Source organism: Protopterus annectens, chromosome 3.part1 (genome assembly GCF_019279795.1).
Source record: "Protopterus annectens isolate FY-2018-M chromosome 3.part1, PAN1.0, whole genome shotgun sequence".
NCBI lineage: Eukaryota > Metazoa > Chordata > Ceratodontiformes > Protopteridae > Protopterus > Protopterus annectens.
The window spans coordinates 78,003,472-78,026,209 of NC_056732.1; the positions used below are offsets into that span (position 1 = coordinate 78,003,472).

At 40.4% G+C, this 22,738-nt stretch overlaps 1 protein-coding gene across 1 annotated transcript in view; it reads left to right on the top strand.

The window, feature by feature from the left end:
* The window catches only part of LOC122797634 (otoferlin-like), a 1,687,021-nt gene that overhangs the window by 1,349,915 nt on the left and 314,368 nt on the right, over positions 1-22,738 (top strand). The window contains exon 31 of the mRNA XM_044066178.1: positions 17,979-18,106. Coding sequence (XP_043922113.1) covers positions 17,979-18,106 — 128 coding nt within the window. The remainder of the gene's footprint in view (positions 1-17,978; positions 18,107-22,738) is intronic.

A 22,738-nucleotide genomic window follows, 5' to 3' on the forward strand; every position in this document is an offset into this window, starting at 1 on the left:
CCACCCAGCTGACTGATGACTGAGTTTGTTTCCCTGTGGGCATCCAAGCATGCCAGGACCCAGAAGTGCAGCTGGCTCAGCCAATAACTTGCGCTGGCACCATGAACCAATGTCCCTCCCCAGCTATTCAAGTGAACAGCATAAAATAAAGAAAAAAACACCAGAAAAGTACTTTACTGTATTACGCCAATCGCTACATTGTAACTTTTTATGGACCCCCCCCCCAAAAAAAAAAACAGCCATGCCTTCTATTGGCACACCAGTCAAGTAGCCAATAGAAATAGCACAACATGTCCCCCACCCCATGCCTAGCCATTCAAGTCCTGTTTCTGTACCCTGACCCTAATCCACTTCCATTTTATTAAAAAAAATCTTTTTGTTATAAACTGTAAAATACTGCTTGCTACAAATGTAGCAAACAGTTGTTATTTTATATAAGCCTGTACAGAGCTGTAGGCACTCATGTTTTACTTAAAAAAAAAAAAAAAAAACATTTGTTCTAATAACCTGTAACAAACTATTTCTACAGTTTATATCCTGCCTGTATGGAGTGCTATGTGCTCATGTTTTACTTACAAAAAAAAATCTTCTTATAAAATGTAGCAAACAGTTTGCTGCAGTTTATACCCTGTCTGCATGGAATTCTTCAGCTCTCAAGTTTTAGTTAAAATAATAAATGATATATATCTTTTTTTACTTTTAAACTGTAGCAAACTGCTTACTACAATGCTACAGTTTAGAGCACACACAAAACACTACAGGACTTAGGTTTGACTGCAAATGCAATACTGACTTTTTAAAGCTGGTATTGCTTTGGAGGTCAGATGCCCCCAACACCTTGCACCCGATGCAGCTGCCCCCCTCACCCCACTCTAGCTATGCTACTGCCAGGACCCTTTAATCCTCTAATGGTGTTTTCCCTCCCTTATGTATTATTCCCCATTCTTTGCTGTCTTACCCTCTGCATCACCATTTGTACACCTTCTATATGTCTGTGTCCATCATCCACTGTGTTCCCCATCTTCTGTGTGTATATCATTACTCACTACCTCTCCTACCTATTCTTTTTTATTAAATATTATAAAAGGGGCACTTTCCATAACAAATGCCCTCCTTCCCCATCACCTTTTGCACCTTATGTTTTCCCCTTGTGTTTTTACCTCTGCTTGCTTTCTTTGCCATTCTTTCATCCATGTGGACAATGAACAGGGACTTTATTGTGTTCACTCACATTGTTCTGTCTGGTGGGCCTTATATGGTGCTATATCATATATGTGAGCTAGATAAGTCACATGCCCAACTGTACACTGATTGCCAGAGAGCAGCCTAGCCCTCTCGTTGCTATGCCTGTCTTTAAATATGTGTCTCTTAACTCAGGCTACTGGCACAATCCACTGGTTAATACATATCTGACAAGTTGTGCAGCTCTTCATGATAGTGACCTCTCTGAAAATTATCACTGTGAGCTCTTCCTTACAAGTTACACTCACAGTCAGAGACATCTTTTATCAGTAGAAACATGATTATACAGCTAGGAATTACCATCAAACTTGGTGCTGGCTTTTACATTGTCACTGCAAGAGATTTTTATTGGTTTTACATAAAATACATAATGAACTTGATTAAAACACAACATTTAATAACATGTCCTCTCCACTGTACAGCAGAGTATTGCAGTCTAATAAAATGCACACACTTCCATAATTAACTATATATACATACCCCAATTTAAATTAATCCAGGATTATGACCCTATGTTTGGTATTTGCATTATCAGGAACATAGCAACCCCATCCTTTTAACTAACTTATCTTAGACAAAAATACCCTACAACATATTAATATAACTCTGCTGTAGCACAGTTAGTCCCCAGATTAATTTATGACACTGCATGACATTCAGTGGCATCTCCAAACCAGATTATCATCTTCGCCTAAACAGCCTGGAGTCTTAACCTTTCTGCCCTGCCCCAAACCCACTTTTCCAATTCTGCCCAGCCTACTTGTTGTCCATACATGATTCCTCTATTACTGCAATCACTTCCATTCCCACCTCACTACTTTCTTCTTTCCCCTGAGCTTCATCCCATGATCCTGCTCAGACAGCCAAGTATCTCCTCATCTTTAATCTGCCCTCTCAACCTTCTGACTCAGCCAACCTTTCTCCTATTTTCCATCAGATATGGCCCTACTTCCTTCCAATGACTAGCAAGCTCCCTTTTCACCCACTTGGAATAAGCACTAACTCTATCCTCTCATTTTTGGTACACACACACAGACACACACACACACACACACACACACACACACACACACACACACACACACACACACACACACACACACACACACACACACACACACACACACACACACACACACGCGCGCACACACACACATATGAATATCTGTCCATTCCAAATGGAAGCATCATATATATATATATATATATATATGGTTCTACCTGACATAGTCGAAACCACACAACACCGACAACGACATCACCGACACCACATAATCGACAGTCCATTAACACGAAACCTCACATACCCGACAACGAAATAACCGACGGTACACAAACACGAAACCCCATACACTGCACACACCACAATAACAACAATAAAAAACAAAACACATCCCCATTCCACAAACCACACACACAACACAAGCACACCAAAATCCTTACAAACCCACACTAAACCTTACCCTAACCCTAAGGTCCGTCACTATCGCACACGTACCTAACCCGCTCCCTAACCCTAACTCACTTAACCCACCCCTATCGCACCCTAACTCACTTAACCCACCCCTATCGCTCCCTAACCCTAACTCACTTAACCCACCCCTATCGCCTCCCTAACCCTAACTCACTTAACCCACCCCTATCGCTCCCTAACCCTAACTCACTTAACCCACCCCTATCCCCACAGACCGTCAATATCCACACTTACCTGACTCGCACCCTAACGTCCGTCACTACCGCATACTCACACAGCCTTTTCCCATGTCGGCATCCTCGGCGTCGGTGTTGTCATCCGTCGTGTCGGTCTTCTGCATTGTCGATGTTCTGGAGCTCCGGATTCCGTTGTCGGTCTTCTGCGCTGTCGACGAAGTCAGGTAGAACCATATATATATATATATATATATATATATATTCTCTTTCTTGGTTATAAACTATGTCCATTCTAGGGATCTGATATTTACCCATATATGAGGTAATAATGGCATTAAAATGCTATCAGATTCTATTATAAAAAATCTTTTAACTTTTTGACTAAGCAAAACAAAGTGTGTACCACTACTAATCGTATGTTGAAGGAGAAGGTACTGGAACACCTTAATCATATACGTAATAAGAAACTGACTAATGCACTGGCAAAGCATGGATTAGAAACAGGAGACAACCATAGTTTTAAATTCTTAGTGCTACAAAAAATCTTAGAAAATTTAAGAAAAGGTGATGTGAGTAATGTAACAGAATGTGTGGAACTCAGGTGGATAATTGATTTTAAAGCATATGCCCCTCCAGGTCTGAACAGTGCCGTCTCTTTAAAACCTGTTCTTAGGAAAAGGAATCTGCCTCATTAATTAAATTGGTATCATTGGCTTCTTTGTATTAAGGTCTGAGGAAGCAGGCAACTGCGAAAGTGCTTACCTACATTGTGACTTTTAGGTCTATCACAGATGTTGGACCACCAACAATGGAACAATTTTTGGAGGTTGAAGAGATTTTGGTGCTGTTCACTGATCAGTGAGAGTAGCCATGCATGCCTAGTCTTAGCTTGGATGTGAGAACTGGGTTGGTTCCAACCATCTATGTATCAGAAGGTGAAGCAACATTGTAATAGTGCCCATAACAGTACACTACATTATAAGACATGCGACTGCATGGTTGAAAGGAAAGATTGCACAAAGTCCACCTGCATGTCTGTCCTTCCAGGCACCTCAGGTATGCAACTGCAGCAAACTGCATGACTAGGTATGTCTGCCAACATATGCTGTTTTTTTTTTTTTGGCATTGCACTGCACTTTACTGCTGACCATAAGCTGTTACCAGAGCCTTTCCTCATCCACTGGGTATAAGAGAGTATTCTGAGTGCCCCTAGACTTACTCTGATGCATGCTGTTCAATTCTGCTGTGGAGATCAAGGGGCCAATTTTTTTTTTTTTTTACCTTAGCCTCTAGCTTCCAGCTACCCATCCCACACATGCATACAATGTCCAATAGGTAGTTGGTCAAGACTGATGTGTGGCATTGTGTCTTCTCCTCTAGAGATACCTGGGAAATGTCCATAATCTATTCCCAATTAGAACAGCATTCCTCTTGTGCATCTCAGCTCCTACAGAGATCCAGCATAAAGAGCATCCGTGCATATGCCCTCCCTCCATCTTTCTCTTGCTGCACCACAGATGTCTGAGCCACTAATCCATGGTTTATCCTCTTTATGTCACAGTATGGCAAACTATACAATATTTCAATGAGTAGTCACACACATGCCATAGGATGATATAGAGACATATGTGTGTGGTTTGCCAGCAATTTTATATGCATTCCCACTTTTACGAGTTCCAGTGGTAGGAAGTGTATCACAACAGGACAACAGACGGCTGATGTCAGTGAGCCACCTGTGGCTGATGATGGTGACAACCTGCAAGTGGCATGGTATGATGATACATTGACACTGTCTGCAACATGACAGCAGAAGGGGTTAAACACTTCCACCATTATAGGAGTACCTGCAGATGTACAGGTTGAGCATACTGCCTAACTAGGACATGATGGATATTTTGCACCTCTGAGCTCCTCATGGGCTGCATCTGTGTCCCCAGTACATATGACATCTGAAATATGCATTGATTCTGAGCTAAACACAGCCATCATTATGGACAGACATGGGTGTTAGGTGCCACCATGGCTCCAGGGCCGTCCTTGATATGGCTATGGTGCATAGGTTTAGGCACTCAGCATATATACACTGCAACTTGCCAGCATGATTCTGTAAATTTAACTTTTTCTTCATGACACCATCACATGAAAGCTTAAGAAGTATATCCACTGAAGTACTAGATATAGGAATAAGGCAGCAACATTTACCTGTAACACCAGAATCTATCCAGTTTATCTGTCAACCCCTATACAGCCAAAAATGCACTGTCATCATGGAAATACATGCAGATCAGTGACCATGCTGACAACTTGATATAAGCAGTAAATGTCTAAGCATTAAAGTATGTGAAGGTGCTGTATTTTGTGTATCAACTATATGTCCCTATGCATAAGACATGAAAATGAAGGCCAAGTGCTTTTCTCCACCCAGCTGATCATACAACCTCCAACACCATCAACTTCCTTAATGCACTTAGAAGATGGATCAGTTTTGCTCTCTAGACTTCTAAAATGCCTCATATGTACAGAAAGGCTTTTTGTAGTTATGTAATAAAAATATCTAAAACAGTTCTAAATATAAAGAAATTGCTAACTAAGTTACACACACACACACACACACACACACACACACACACACACACACGCATGCACATGCATAAGATTTGAAGATTGACAAAGTGACGATGTATCTGAAACAGTACTGCAGTGCTACTGAGCTGTGGTGTTAAAGTAAGAGCTGTGTTCTTTGAAGAGGCTCTCAGTTTATCAATCAGCCAATGGCCCGGTCCTTATCTATCATCTTTAGCTTTGAGTACTTACTGAAAAGATGAGATCACAGATGCTAGCAGTGAAAATAAGGTACGCTTGTAGAATTACTTGGCTTAATCTCCTTGACAGAGTGAAGTGCTCAGCAGTGCTGGAAGATCCTGGACTACAGACCCTGCTTCTCAAGTTTGGAAGTAGCCAACTGAAGTGGTTTATGCTCTAGTGAGGATGGTCACTGGGTGCTTTCCACAGAAGGTATACAGGGCACAAAACACTAACAAGAAGCCCAAGGATAGACCCATTACACACTGTAGAATTTATATGTCTTACCTTGTGTAAGAACACCTTGCCAACATAAAGAGGTGCTGGGTCTGTTCTTGGAGACAAGAAAATCTAGTCTGTAGTATTCAGTTTGCCACTACTGCAACATTGCAGTAAGGATAAGCCATTTAGAAACTAGATAGATGGCTGGATGGTAGTGTCATCAAGTTAACAAAACTGTGAAGAATGTGAGCTTGTTAACATGGTGGCCTGTTCAAACTAGAAAAGAAATCTGAGTAACATAATTGCAGTGTGAATTTGCTTACCAAAATGATTCCAGTTTTGTATTATAACAAGCTTTATGGAGGCTGAGGATTATTTTGCTAATCTCGGTAACTCATAAAGCTAATTAACTGAATCTTTACCGATATAATTAAAGACAGTAGATTTCATAAAAACACATATTAGGGTACAGATTTTGGCTGAAAAAAAAAACATAATTTCAGTGCATTGAGTGTTAGGTATGTATCCTGTGGCAGTACAGCTCCACAATGCTGGTGGCATATTTTTGCACAGAGCACTGGTGGGTCACTATAAAGACATAAAATTGTCAAAAAAGTCATTGCATGTTATCGGTGTCAGCAGCAGTGCCAATTTGTCTGATCCTCTCCTCCTGTAAAGGAATCTGTAGAAGTTCAAAATGTGATTAATTTTGAGCCGGAGTAGTACAACCAAGTTCAATTTTGTATCAGGACCGATGTCAGGAATAAGTTGTCAAAGTCATATGTAACAATAGTTTATATTTTGCAGTAATGAAGTCCTCAACAGAAGCTCCTCAGCATAATGGTAACAGCTTCAGCTGGTCTTACAGTGTAATGTTTCCATGAATACTGTGCAACAGTCAAACTCATCTTGGGCACTAGTTCCAAAGCAGGACTATAGCAGTGGTCTGTGGTGCTGTGTGGCAGGGTGGGCTAACTTGACATGTCAAGTCTGGATAAGAAATAATCATTTGTTCTTAACCAGATTTAAAATGGCCAGTAGCTTGTTATTGTCCTGCTGATACCTGTAGCCAGAAGTGCACATTACGGTATTTCAGGTTCAACCTCAGTTATTTACACATCTCCAGGAAGTCCGCTGTTGGAACAGTGTCAGATAATGTTTTAGCTATATACTTATTACTTAAGGTAAATGCTGTCACTACAGCCTGATGAAGTCTGCTGTTGGGGCAGTGTCAGATAATGTTTTAGCTATAGACTTATTATTTAAGGTGAATGCTGTCACTACAGCCCGATGCTTCAGAAAACACCCCAGTGTTCTGTGCAATGCATCATACTGATTTGTTTGTGGACTCTTTACTGAGTTTACAAAAGTAGTGCATTCACTGTGGGTAGTTACCACTTCAACATTCTTAGTTTGGAGTTTGTTGCCTAATCAGACTGTTTTTGTATTCATTTTATAATGATGCATCAGTTCATATAAATATTACTAGCCTTCACCAATAAATGAACTGACGGTGCTTGAGACATGATTCAGCAGTGATGCACAGATACTACAGTAAAGGATGTAATGTGCTAATAGTGCAGCATAGGTTTGAACACAGCCACACAGCACATGTACATGCTAAGAGAGAGCCCCTGTGTCACTAGCGTTATTCATGTATCTGCATAATATCCTGGTATGTGAAAAAAAGGATACTCAGTCTACAAAAAGCAACCTTGACAGCTCACATGAAACTGCATACCAAAATGTCCCTTAAAAGAAAGAGTCCAGTACCAGAGAAATAAGCCAATATGTATAACATAATGGCTTGTACAACAGGACTGCTCTCCCATGAACTCACACAGTACACTAATAACACATATCCATCATAAAATAGTTCATGCATTAGGCACTGTAATAACAGGCAACATTCTTTATCACTAAAAAGCCTAAATTCATTAGAACTTCCCCATGAACTGACATATACTCAGCTTCTTACTACCTATAAAATTATCCAGAATACATCTGATTATCCAACACTAAATAACATTCTACTGAACTATGTATGTATGAATCCTACACAAATGCACTCTATAAGCACTTACATGACCTCACCAAGGCTTTCGACACCATCCCCCATTCTGGAATTATAGCTAAATTCACTAAACTAGGTATAAATCCCTACATCACAAGATGGGTTTCCAACTGGCTCACTGACAGAACCCACACTGTAAAAGTTGCAGACTCCAAATCTGACCTCAAAGCAGTGACAAGTGGAGTACCACAGGGTTTCGTCCTGGGACCTCTCCTGTTTGGTATCTACTTCTCTGAAGTACAGGCTAACACAGAAGGCCTCTGGCTAATGAAGTTCGCAGATGACTGCAAACTAGGAGCCATAGTCAAGCCCCCAAATGATGTGGACATCCTACAGAAGAGCTTCACTGAGACAGATGCCTGGTGTCAGAGCCATGGCCTCAAGCTCAATATCAAAAAGTGCAGTGTCATCGCCTTTGGTAAAAACTCTGTACCCATGAACTACAACATCGGCAGCAATCTACTTAACACCGACTGCGTGATAAGAAACCTTGGGACCAAGGTGGACAGTAGTCTCTTCTTTGATAGTCACATCACCACAGTTGTCAGGAAGTTCTTCTATGTGGCACACCTCATCATAAAAGGGTTCTTATCCAGGAAAAAAGAGGTCATTGTTCCCCTCTACTCGTCACTCATTAGACCCATTATAGAATATAACGCCCTTTTGAAATGTACCTCACAAAACATCTGCAGCAACTGGAAAGGCCACAGAAGTACCTCACAAAGAGGATTACTGGCCTCAAACAAATGCCCTACACTTACCGCCTCAAAAAACTCCAGCTTTACTCTGTAGCATATCACCTACTCTGAGGTGATCTCTGCCTAACATATAAAGCTATGTCAAACTCAGAGCTGTTGGACATGCTACACCTAAAGAAATCTCAATCCCTCCGAGGTATAAGCTCTAGGGACCTAAACCTTGTCGCCACAATAAACAGGACACGCTGGAGGGATATATTCCTGTCCCAGAGACTTCCTATACTCTGGAACAAGCTACCCATCTATGTCAAGCAAAGTTCTTCATTAGCACTCTTCAAGAAAAATCTTGATGAGTGGATGGGAAATAGGAAATACACCCCGGGAATCACTTCTGTGTCTGCTCGACAGTGGCACAGGAAAATAACTTTCTTGGGTGGCGTAAGCCATGGAACCTTGCTGGCTAGGCTTACGTAGGTCCCTTGGGCCGATAGCCTAGTACATACCTATGAACCTATGAGCCTATGCTCCTAGTTGGTCACTAGGATCCAATGACCATAAATTCCTGTCTTTCCACAAACCAATCAGCTCTGCTGGGCATTGGCTGCACTTTTACCATGTTGCTAAGGCCTGGAATGCTTAATATCTATCCATCAGGTTAATATCCTCCCTTCTGTCCTACAAAACCATTCTGAGAGATTTATTAGCCCAACACTGGCTCTCTTCTTTCTCAACACGAGGATAAGCTATGTCCCTAACTGTGAACAAATACCTAGTCATACCTAACATCTCCTTACTCTCCCTTCTTCACTGACATCCTTACTTCTATCAATTTCTCTTCTCTAGCTGTCATTCTAAATATATCATAAGTCTGCTTTTCTCTTACTTTGTATTGCAATTCCTGATTGTATTATACAAAGTTACCTGTAATTTCTGTATAAACTGGCAAAAATTTCTCTAACTATTAAATCATGGTTATATAACTTGTATCTATTCTTAACTAATGTTTTCATATATATCTAACTTAGTTTGATTAAACTGTATTTGTTTTTTGTATTATATTTAAAATATTTTGTTAATATATATGATATAGCTTCCCAGTTTAACTGTTATTTCATAAACTCAGTCCAAACTCTGTCCAACCAAATACATAACTCTAACAACTTATCAGCCACAACTGCAGGAATCCCTCCCTGTAGCACTACTAATCTTCCATCTTTCTCTCTCTCACCTGTCCCTACATCTAAAATCAAACAACTCCTCCACACCCTAAAACCTACTACTCTTGCAGCAGACAGAATACCTGCAAAATTCCTAAAAATTGCAGCTGACTCCCTATCCTACCCAGTCTCAATCCTAATAAACAAGTCCATTCAAGAAGCCTATGTACCTCAACTATGGAAAATATCTTACATTATACCTCTGCATAAAGGTGGAAAATCTTATGACTTTTCCAACTATTGGCCTATAGCTATAGGTTCATAGGTTCATACTAGGCTATCCGCCCTAGGGCATTTATAAGCCTAGCCAGAGTGTGTTTGGCTTTCGCCACCCATTTTAAATTAATTTTGCTATGCCTTTTTTTGAGGTTAGTATACTGTGCCTCTGTCTAACAGTGACACAGAAGTGATAGCCGGGGTAAACCTACGATCTCCCATCCACTCATCAAGATTCCTCTTGAAGAGAGTCAATGTGGGACTCTGCCTAACCTGGACTGGGATTTTATTCCAGAGTGAAGGGAGCCTCTGGGTTATGAATCTGTCCCTCCAGCATGTCCTATTTATTTCAGTGCTGAGGTTCAAGTCTCTCGAGCGTAGCTCGATGGGATTTGGATTTTCTGAGGTGCAGCATGTCCATTAATTCCAGGTTGGACATGGCTTTATACGTCAGGCACAGATCGCCTCTGAGCAGGCGGTATGCCACTGAGTAGAGCTGGAGTTTCTTTAACCGGGCAGCATATGGCATCTGTTTGAGCCCTTTGATCCTCTTGGTGAGGTACTTTTGGTGTCTTTCCAGTTGCTGCAGGTGTCTGGTAAGGTACATCCCAAAAGGGGCATTGTACTCAATTATGGGCCTGATGAGGGATGAGTAAAGAGGTACGATGACCTCCCCTGATCTAGATGTGAATCCCTTCATGATTAGGTGGGCTATATAAAATGTTTTTCTAACCACTTTGGCCACGTGGTTGTCAAATGAGAGATTGCTATCAACTTGGGTCCCCAGGTCCCTAATGACTTCTTCTGTACTTAATGGATTACCACCTATGTGGTAATTTGTGGGCACTTTGTTTTTGCCAAAGGGGATGACTATACACCTATGTGGTAATTTGTGGGCACTTTGTTTTTGCCAAAGGGGATGACTATACACCTATGTGGTAATTTGTGGGCACTTTGTTTTTGCCAAAGGGGATGACTATACACTTTTTGGCGTTTAGCTTGAGGCCATGGCTCTGGCACCAGTTGTCTGTTTCTATGAGGCCCTTTTGGAGGATGCTTGTGTCTGCTGGAGAGCTGATTATGGCGCCCAGTTTGCAGTCAATTGCGAACTTGGTCAGCCACAGTCCTTCCGTGTTGGCCTGTACCGCCGAGAAATATATACCGAACAAGAGAGGTCCCAGGACTGAGCCTTGTGGGACGCCACTTGTAACTGGTTTGGAGTCTGACATGGCTCCAGCAATTCTAACCATGTGGGTTCTGTCCTTGAGCCAGTTTGCAACCCATCTAGTGACATAGGGGTTTATATTTAAGCTGGTGAGCTTATCTATAATGCCCGAGTGGGGTATTGTATCGAAGACTTTTGCGAGGTCCAGGTAGGCTGTGTGGACCACCTTCCCCTCGTCAATGGCCTTGGTGACTGTTTCAAAGAAATCGACCAGGTTTAAGAGGCAGGATCTGCCCTTAACAAAGCCAAACTGGGTAGGATCCAGTGTCCGTAGGTCCTCAATATCTTTATTTATGAGGTCCATGATGATCCTTTCTATAGCTTTGCAGACCAAGCTAGTCAGACTTATGGGGCGATAGTTTCCAGGATCCATTGAGAAACCACCTTTGTGGAGAGGGACCACTGTTGCTGTACGCCACTCTTTGGGTACATATCCTGTAGTAAGGCTAAGATTGAACAGTAGTTTTATGTTTGGGTTTAGCTCTTCTTGGAGTTCATGTAGGACGCAGCCCGGGACACCATCTGGTCCCATTGATGCTGTGTTTTTTGCTTTGGAGAGCGCGGCTCTTACCTGAGCATCTGAGATGTCAGGGGGGCAGCACTCTGTTGGGATAGATATTTGCCGTTTTGGTGGGGAGAGGGGGGAGAAGTTTGCACTGAACCTGTCAGCTAGGATGTTGGCAATGTCTGTGGGCTCTGTGTATTTTTTGTCATTTTGGACTAATTCTGAGCATATCTGGGAATTCCCACCCAGGTTCCTAACATAACTAAAGAAAGACTTGTGATTATCCTTAGTGTCCTGTGCAATTTTTCTCTCGAAGCTGGCCTTAGACGATTTTATGAGTGCCCGTAGTTTTTTGCGAACACTGATCAGAGATGCCTTCCCTTTTGGGATTTTGCTCTATCATGTAGTAGCTTCCTCCTTCTATTGCATAGTTTGTTTATGGCTGGGGTCCACCAGACAGGACGTCTGCCTTTGGAGGATTGGGTCTTGGTTTTATTTGGGATTGCATGATCCATGCATTCCTGAAGGTGTTCATAGAATGCGTTTATAAAGGATTCTGCGGTCTGGGCCGTATTTTCCACAGGCCCGGGGCTTTGAAGGATTTCGCCTCGGTTTTGAGGCGTGTGAAATTTGCTTTAGAGAAGTTTTTCACTGTGGTTTTCTGGGCAGGGGGTGGGGTCGGGATGTGAATATCCAGTGAGATTAGTTTATGGTCTGATCTTACCAGTGAGGGATACACTTCTGGTCTGGAGCATAGTGTCCCCATGTTGGTGATGATCAGGTCCAGTATGTTTTCCCCTCTTGTGGGAGTGGTAACAAGTTGTTCCATAGCATTTGAGTTTATAAATTCTAGGAACCTTTGGGCTAGGGTGTTGGAGCTAGAGTAATGCTCCCAGTCTATGTTTGGGTAGTTGAAGTCGCCCACTATAATGGTGTTTGGTGAGACCTTCATATTTTCCAGTATTCTCAGGAAGGCCAAGTGGGGTTCCTGTGTTTGGGAGGGTGGTCTGTAGCAGGCTATAAACTGGAAGGCAGTTTTACCCACAGTTAGTTGCACATGGATAGTCTCTGATGCTTCGTGCTGTGCCACCAACCTGGAGGTGTGGGTATCTTTGACGAATATTGATACTCCCCCTCCTTTTGTGGTTCGGTCCAAGTTTTGGGGCCGAAAAGCATGGTATGAGGTATAACCTGGTAGTGCTGGTATGCTATCCCACTTAACCAAGCTCTTAGAGAAATGCATACATTTCCAAGCCATGCAATACTTGAAAACAAACAATCTTCTCTCCTCCACCCAACACGGATTCTGGCATCACCATAGTACAACCTCTGCCCTTCTCTCCTTTACCAATCAGGTTAACTATCATAGAAACAACAATAATTATGTATCTGCTATCTTTTTGGACCTGTCAAAGGCATTTGACATGGTCTCACATCCTAAACTATTGGATGCTCTCCACTCACTATCCTTTATTTCTCCCACTATCTCCTGGTTCAAAAGTTACTTATTGGACAGAAAACAATCTGTGCAATGGCAAAATCAACTATCCCCCCTCTCCCTAACTCCATAGGGGTACCACAAGGCTCAATATTAGGCCCACTTCTCCTCACTATTTTTACAGTTTATACTCCGCCTCCAAACAAGCCTCACTAATACAGTACGCAGATGATTCTACACTCATCTGTGCAGCCCCATCTGTCAACACCTTGCAAGAGAAAGCCCGAGAATCATTCTCTGCCATTGAAACTTGGATCACAGCCATCCAACTTATCCTAAACCCCAACAAAACAAAACTTCTCTTGTTTAGCCCTAACAAAACTAAAACTACTCCCACTGCTTTCTCTATCTTATCAAAAAACTGAACTATCATTTCCCCATCCACCCACGCAAAGCTCCTAGGGATAGAAATAGACATAACCTATCCTTTGATCTACACATAGCTCAAACTATCCAGAAAGTTCATAAAAAAATGGGAACCCTTTATAGACACAAAAACTTCCTCACAGACAAAGCAAGACTCACTCTAGCTCAAACTCAACTCCTATCAACACTTACCTACGCTGCTCCAATCCTGACACATATTAAAAAATGACTCCTGGACAAACTGGAGTCATGCTATAATAAAATAGCCAAATTTATCAACAACTCCCCTTTCAGAACACATCACTGCCAAGTACTAAAACAATTACAATGGCTAGAATTCCCACACCTACTATCTTACTTACATCTCACTTATGCCTTCAACATCATAAACTACCCAGAGAAAACCCCAGCCCTACAACAGCTACTAACCTCCTACTCTTCCAGTCGCCCTCTCCATTCATCAAACAAACCTCTCCTCAGTATCACATCTGCAAAAATCACTGCAGGCAAAGCCCTCTTCTCCCACATCATAGCTAAAAAATGGAACAACCTTCCCACTAATATATCCTCTGCAACAACAAACTTTAACTTTAAAAGACTATTAAAACCACATCTCAGGAAAAGCTGGATCTGTCCATGTATCACTTGAAAATTAGTATATCTTCTCTCCTCCTCCACAACACTCTATTATCTACACCTGTGCCTACACACTTACATATACTCACTTCCAATTAAGCCACACTGGTTTGCTACCTCTTTCAGTGTACACTCACTAGGAAATGTAAACAGTCAATTAAAATAGCAAATGTAGTCAGTACCATTCTTTTGTAATATTTTTGTCTACAGATATTGTAAGATATTGTTATATTCATGTAACCCTATTTGAATTACTGTGATAGATACTTATATATGTCTACCTCTAAATATTTGTATTTTTTGTACTTAATCACATTGTATTGTTTTTGTTTTGTTTTCTTCTTGTCAAACATGAAGCTTTTCTCCCTGGGCATCCACTGAAAATGGACCTGGTCCAGTTGGATTTTTCCCAGGTAACAAATGTAAAATAAATAAATAAAATAAATAATACTTTGAAGCTTTTCTCCCTGGGCCTCCACAAAAATTGAACTCCTACCTAGTTAGACTTTCCTGGTAATCAAATGTCAGTAAATAAATAAATAAAGTGTGAAAGTCATACAAGAAATATTATCCTGCGGAAGTGTGTTTCTGAATTATAGTACTACATATCACACACTTCCAAAATGTTCTTACAGCAAGATACCACAATACATCCATGTATAGGATTACATACTTTCCAGCTTCTAAAGGAATGAAAAGAAAATCTTTTTGAGAGCTCTTAGTTAGAAGTGTGATACCATCTAATGCAACAAATGACACTTGCTGCTATATCTTTAAATAATTTTTTCTGCAATACCTCAGTTTCATAGTTAATGAAGAAAAATCAGTACTTTGTCCTTTAAAAAGCCTATGAGGATATCAACTCTGATACAAGTGTTACTCATTCTGTTTGTTCAGCCTCATCTGTTTGCCCTTCTTCATCGTTAAGAATCAGAAAGTTTTTCATCTACCAATGACACTGACAACACAAATACTATAATATAATTTCTACAGCCAGTCCTCGCACCTCACAAGGACACCTATGAATATGATACCAAAAATTTAAACTGTGGAGTCAGCCTCAGTATCAGAGCATTTGGGAAATGCAATAGTACGCAACACTGAAACCAGTATAAATCTGTGCAATGGTTATCCTGCAAGATCTTACCTTCTCCTATCAAGAGTTTTGCATTCCAGACTTCCATCAATCACATAATACACAACATCATCAGTTGTTAAGAAGGTGGACACTGCAGAGAGGGGCCCAGCGGCTTACTTGTTTGCAGCACTTTTATTTAGAGATAACTACTGTACATTAAAAACAGTGCTTCAGAACAGCTCCCTTCATTATTGGAGAGTCTATACTTAGATTATTAATATGTCCACTTCCACATTTGAATAAAGTTAGGGTCATTGTTAGCTCCCTCCCAAGCATAATATTGAAGCACTCACTGGAAGTTAAACATACTTTGGAATAAACAGTCATATTTTACCCAGGTTATTATTCATGCAGGTGTAAATCACCTCGGAAGAACTCTATTAGCAAAATAAAATCATCATATCAGACAATAAATCTTTGATATCAGCTACATATCAACCTATTTTGCGGAGAAATACTGACCTCAGTGAGGTAAATATGAATTTTCAAAGGGAAAATATTTAAATGTATTTAGAGTGATTATACTGATTGCACCACTTCAGCTGTTATAATGAGGGACGACTTTGTGACCTGGTGACCTTCAGCTGTGATAGGCTGCACCTCATTTATAGTGGAAATAAATATCTGACACACCAATTAGGTTACAATCAAATTTTGTTTAGGTGCAATGTGTGATATTCCACAACAAAACGAATGTAACAGATGAAACAGCTCTTTGAAAGTGCATGAAATGATTATTTGAAGCTTATGTGACAAGCTTCATGACATTCAACACACAGTAACTCTGTATGATTACAGGTGATTCATTATTGCTGAATTGTGAGGTATTTCTGATTTAAACATAGCAGGGTTTATGGAATGCATATTAGTTTATTTAGGTTTGCTGTTATCTGCCTTAAGGCTCCAATGAGTTAAATTAATTGTCTTATTGCTTTAAACTGGCAGTTTCATCCATTCAAAACTGTATATGTGACAAATGTAATCATAGGATCATAGGAACATAGGAAGTTACTAGGCTACTGGCCCTAGGGCCCTTACAGGCTTAGCCACGTTCTACCCTTATTTTCAATATCAGTACCTATTCCCCCTGTCCAAGAAGGACACAGGTAGACCCCCCAGGGTGAATTTATGGTTACCCATCCAATTGTCCAGATTGCATCTGAAGAGGGTCAATGAGGTAGAACGTTTGACATGATGTGGGAGTCTGCTACAAAGGTATGGTAGCCTCTGGGAGACAAATCTGTCCCTCCAGCAGGTTCTATTGATGTAACATACCAGGTTAAGGTTTCCCAGTTTGATAATATTCATCATAGCTGAAGTCACTTAGAGCATTGATAGCTGATGGCTGATGCAGCCTGTGCTATATTTCATAATTTGCACTTTTTTGAGAATTTTGGTTTAATTTTTGTCATGTTATACAACATTTGATAACTTGAACATTAAACTGGTAGGCACCAAGTAATGTTGTAGGTTGTTAGTACCATCTCTGTGTGCTCTTAATGTTTGTATACAGACTTTATGTAAGAAGGTGGGGTGCGATCTACTTAGTGTGGGAAAGATGTGGCTATTGAAAAACATGGTCCTGTTTTCAAGAGAGTCACCAAATCACAAATGTGGTTAATTGACAATATAAAGTGTGTGTCAAAGGCTGCAGGCAGACTGGAATGTGACCACATGATGTTGTATTTAGGGTGTAGGTATCAACTAGGTATGCAGCTAGGACACCATTGAGAAACCTAGCACTATGTCCTCACTGTGCCAGAGTGATATCTGGTTAAGTGGCATGCTCAGAGTTACACAGTAGGCAAAGAGAGGCTTAAGGACTCAAACCTGGACTACAGGAAATATCTTGTTAGCAGTGCATAGCTTTAATCCTCTGCACTAGCTGCCAGACAATACCTGAAAATGTTTTAAAAGAGACCAATACACTTCGTCATTTTATAAATTCATAGGTAGTGAGGTAGCTACCGAAGATGCAGCCATTAGACTATTGCAAAGCCTAGTGCAGTGTCTTAATTGTGTCATAGCAATATCTGGACAAGTGACTTGCACAGTTACTCAGTGGGCAAATGAAGGCTTAAAGACCCAAACTCTGGACTACAGGAAACAACTTGTTAACAGTCTGCTCTATCTGCCAGACAGTATTTGAAAATGTTTTAAGATAGACCAATACACTTCTTTATTTCATAAATTCATAGTTAGGTTGTTACCAGACATGCAGTTCAGTTTTCTCAGTAACATTAACTGGTTAAGACACTTGTTCAGAGTTGCACAGTAGGCAAGTGGAGACTGAATGAATCTAGTCCTGGCATTCAGGTCATTCACAGGTCATGGCTTTAATCCTCTGCACTAACTGCTAGTTACAGGGATTGATAGTGATTATTTGTGTATGTATGTATGTTTGTATATATATATATATATATATATATATATATATATATATATATATATATATATATATGTATTTATTTATTGTGTTTTGTCGTCAGGCAATGAATCTTCACCCAGCAGACCCTGATGGCAAAGCTGATCCCTATATCTTTATCAGGCTTGGTGAACAAGAAATCTCCGACAATGAAAACTATGTAAGCAAACAGCTGAATCCTGTTTTTGGAAAGTAAGTCAAACGTAATGAATTATAAGTTTTAACAAAATGGGGAAAAAATAACGTCTGCTTGCTGAATTGTAAAGCCTCATGTCTTGACTTGTCTGGAACTATAGTTCATATTCTTTTTTCATTCCTAATCTGCCCCTGATGTTTTTAGCTTTGTTCTTAATTGTTACATATCTCAGAAAGACTTGTCCTTCTTAAACATGAGCATTCACCACAGTTTTCCACTTTTAAAGAATTGTTATTTTAAGTCTGTTCTGACTAAAGGGGCAAGCAGGTAATGAATGATTTCTAAAGCACACCATAATGAAACTAGCAGCCACATAACTATTACTCATTGACATAAATAAGTTTCAAATTATAATACAGTATTTTTTTTTTGGCAGCATGTGTCCTTCTGTGAGGGAGATGTGTTCTTTGTCTCACCATTGCATTTAACTCTTAAAATCCCCATTGTGTGGATTAAAGGGATAGTTTCTTGTTGTATTGGTCATCCATTTAAAAAAAGTACTTTTTGTTCCAGAATGTTTGAACAGGTGGGTTAATACCTGTCACTATATACAAACTCCACTTAGCCTGCCCAACTAATTAAACTATGCACAATCCATGTGGAAAAAAATTGTTTGTTCATTTATCAGTCTACATGACTGTCTGTCTGTCTATCCATCCATCCATCATGCAAATCTTTTCATCCCTTCATTCATTACTTTTTCTTTTTAAGTCTTTGTGGATACATTCAGGCAAATTAAGCCAAACCCCACTAACTATGGACATGCATGGTTTAGCCATTAGGATATTTTGCAGTCAACATAATGGTTATGGATATCAGCTGGGTGTGAAGTCCCTCTTTTTCTAAATCATAGCCAAACAGTCCACTTAGGTTGAAACATGCAAAGTGGGATTACATATAATTTTGTGTGTTAAGAGTAGTGATAATTCTAACCAATTTAGAGTTTTTAGTGCAGAAAAATTTGTATGAGGAGCAAATCTGGCTACCTTGTTGTAACACCCTTCTAGTTTAGATTTTAGGGTGGCCTGGAGGTTAGTCAATATGGGAGAGCTATATAGGGGAGTAGGTATGTAGTGGCAAGAGTGACTCTGGTAGATGCAGTAGGGATTTTTTGGCATTATACAGTACTCCTAGATTTTTGTAATTTTTTTATATTGTTCTGTATGTGGATGTCATACATAAGGCTGTCCTATATTGTAAAATAAGGCAGTTTTACATGGGGTGGTCCTTCAACTAGTGTATTGTTTAGGAATGTGATCTTAAAGTTATTTTCATTATGGGTATGTGATTTGGAGAAAGTAAAAGGAGTTTAGTTTTCTTTGAATTAAGTAGTCATTTGTGGTTACAAAGATAGTTTTCAATAGAGAAAAAGGCATGTTGTGTAATCATTTCTAAATTTTCTAGATTGTCTAAGAGGCAGATTAGGATGTAATTGTCTGCATACCGTGCATGCTTGCTGTATAGACGTATGAAGATTGTAAAGATGTTAAACAGAAGAGGAACACAGATAGAGCTATGTGGTACATGTGTAATGATAGGTAGGTAAGGGGGAAGGGTAGATTTCAACTTGACTACTTGGTAGCATTCTGACAAGTAATCATTAAACTACTGAAGAGTAGGTTGTGAGATACACATTGTGCATAGTTGCAGTAGGAGGTTTTATGAGACACAATGTTGAAATATTTTGATAAGTCTAGGAATAAGGAAGATACAAGTTTACCACTATCCTTGTCTTTATTTATGCTATATATAAATGTTAGGATGGCAGTTTTTGTGCTATGGGCGGGTCTAAAACCATGTTGAGTATTGGTTAGTAACTGTTACTTTAAGAGATGCTGGAGTAGTTATTTATGGACACATTTTCCCAATATTTTGAGGGGGGGCTAAGATGGTAATGGGTCTAAATTAAATATCTTATTAGAAGTTCCACCTTTGCGGAGAGGGACGCAATGGCATTTTTTCCAGGTGGTAGGAATTTAGGATTCCTGTACTGACCTGTTTATAAGGATGGAGACTGAATATACAGTGGCATTAGCAGCAATTTTAAGGTATTCTGCAGGACAGCTATCTGCAGAGGGTGTGCAGGGTTTAAGTTTGGCATCTATGCTGTCAAAGAAGTATAAGTTCACCTTTGTGTCTGTTTCTAAGGGGGGTTATTGGGACAAGGGTTTAGGACATTGTAAGTTCCTGGGTAAAAAAATTGTTTAATGGATGACCAGAATATTTTTGGGTTAGCTCTATGGATATTTTGGAAATTAGAATGGTATTGCTTATTATTAAATTTGACTTGCTTTTTGATAAGCTTATGAAGTTCTTTAAAGTGCTTTATGTTTTGTTGGGTTTTATGTTTTTGCCACTATTTCCATGCCGTATCTCTATTTGGCATAAGACTTCTACTCTGATTAGTAAGCCAAGACAACGTTATATTTTAGACTTTTCCTGCTTAGTGAAGTAAGGCTGTTTAGGATTCTCAAAAAGTGGAACCGAACCTTTCTACTGCCTCATCTAGTGGCATGTTTTTTAGAATAGCCCAGTTAACTGAGTTCAGAGTGGGCAGAAATGATTCAGCATTACATTTTGTGATATTAAGGTATTCTGTAGGAAGGTTATCTGCAGAGAGTGTGCAGGGTTGGCATGGTGAGTAATACATCTGATAGCTGTAGAAAGTACTGCAGAAGTCCAAGGCTAAAGTAGTGCATTCTACACATTTAGACCTACAGCAGCACAAACTGGGACCACAGGTGGAGGTGCCTTGATCGACATTAGCAACAAACATACCTCCTGGTTGGTTAAGCAGAATGATATAACGGGGTTCATCCTTGCAGAAGGCACCATAGATAAGGTCTCTCACCATGTCATGGCTAATGATAGGTCACCACCATCTATGCTGCTAGAGTCTCACGACTCTTACGTAAACCTGCTAAAGGTGGTCACCAGCCAACTAAACACCCTATTCATGAGTGACTTTAACTACCCCTCTGCAGACTTGGAATAGCCCCTCAAACTCAGAAGTGCAATGCTTCCTGGACTTTATTAACACAACCACTCTGGAACACATAGTGTACACTCCAACCAGAGGACCAAACATACTGTGTATGATACTTACCATTATAGGAGAGCACCCCCCCCCCCCCCCAGTGTCATGTCTGAACTAGTGAGGTCAGATCTCAAAGCTGTCTCATTTGAAGTAAAAATCAATCCAGAAAACCCAGCTAAACCAGTAACAGTTAGGAACTATTCAAAGGCAAACTATATCCTATTAAGGCTCCTCCCACCCCTGAGACCAGAGCTACCTATGCAGAATTATCCAGAGTCCCTATGCAAACATAGAGGCAGCCATACCTACCAGAAATAAACCCCAAACAAACACGAAAAACAACCCCCTCTGGTGGAATCCTCATCTAAAGAGGGCATATAATAAAAGAAGAAAATACATGGCTAAAGTCAGGAAAACCAACTCCCTTAAAGACAAGTGCTCTCTTTCATACAACTAAACAAGAAACTAAGAGGTCTAATTAAGTCAGGATAGCCTTGCAAGCTAAGGACAATCAGATGGTCTTCTTCAGCTATGTACAGAATTTAGAGGTAAAACACAATAGTGTGCTGAACTGGTAGTGAATGGTACTAACTTCACTGATCAGGATGACATAGCAAATCTACTGGCTGACAAATTCAGCTTATACTTTACCCCCCCAGCTCCACCATCTGAAATCCCCTCCAGCATATTTCCTTCAGCTATCAGCAGGGACCAGGTGATGGCAGCACTTGCTAAAGCCAAGAACATAACCTCCATGAGTGTTGACGACATCCCCATTTGCCTCTTGAACAGCCTAAAACATGACCTTCTAGGACCACATCAAGCCTTGAAGCAGGCTATGTTCCAAGTGACTGGAGGAGTGCAACAGTCATTCCTCTCCATAAGGGAGGACCATCAACCAACCCAGGGAACTACACACCCATTAGTCTAACAAGTCTAATATGCAAATCCACAGAATAAATTATCATGGAAATGATAAAAAAGGGTATTGGCAACCTACAGACACTGAACCCATCCCAATTTGGCTTTGTTAATGGAATGTCATGCCTACTTAACCTGGTAGACTTCTTTGAGAAAAGTCAGCAAGGCAATGGGCAAGGGTAAAACAGTGCATACTATATATCTTGACCTAGTTAAGGCATTTGATATACAAAATCCCACTACAGCCATTGTTGACAATCTCTCTGACCTAGGCAAAAATCCTTACATAACTCACTGGATTGCAGGCTAACTCTCAGTCTGAACCCAGTAAGTCAGGATTGGTGATACCACCTCCTCCAAGAGACTGGTTTTCAGTGGAGTACCCCAGGCTCTGTGCTGGGCCTGCTCCTGTTTGGCATCTAATTATCAGAAGTCAAGACTAACGTTCAAGGTCTCTGGCATACCATTTTCACAGATGACTGTAAAATGTGAGCTGTTATAGATTCCCCACAAGGTACCAACATCTTGCAAATGGGTTTAACACATACAACTGACTGGTGTTAAAGCCATGGCCTAAAAGCTCAATGCCAAAAAATGCATTATAATGTCCTTTTGGAAACTGGCAACCCAAGTTAATTACTCCATTGATTAAATGCTCCTAAGACTCAAC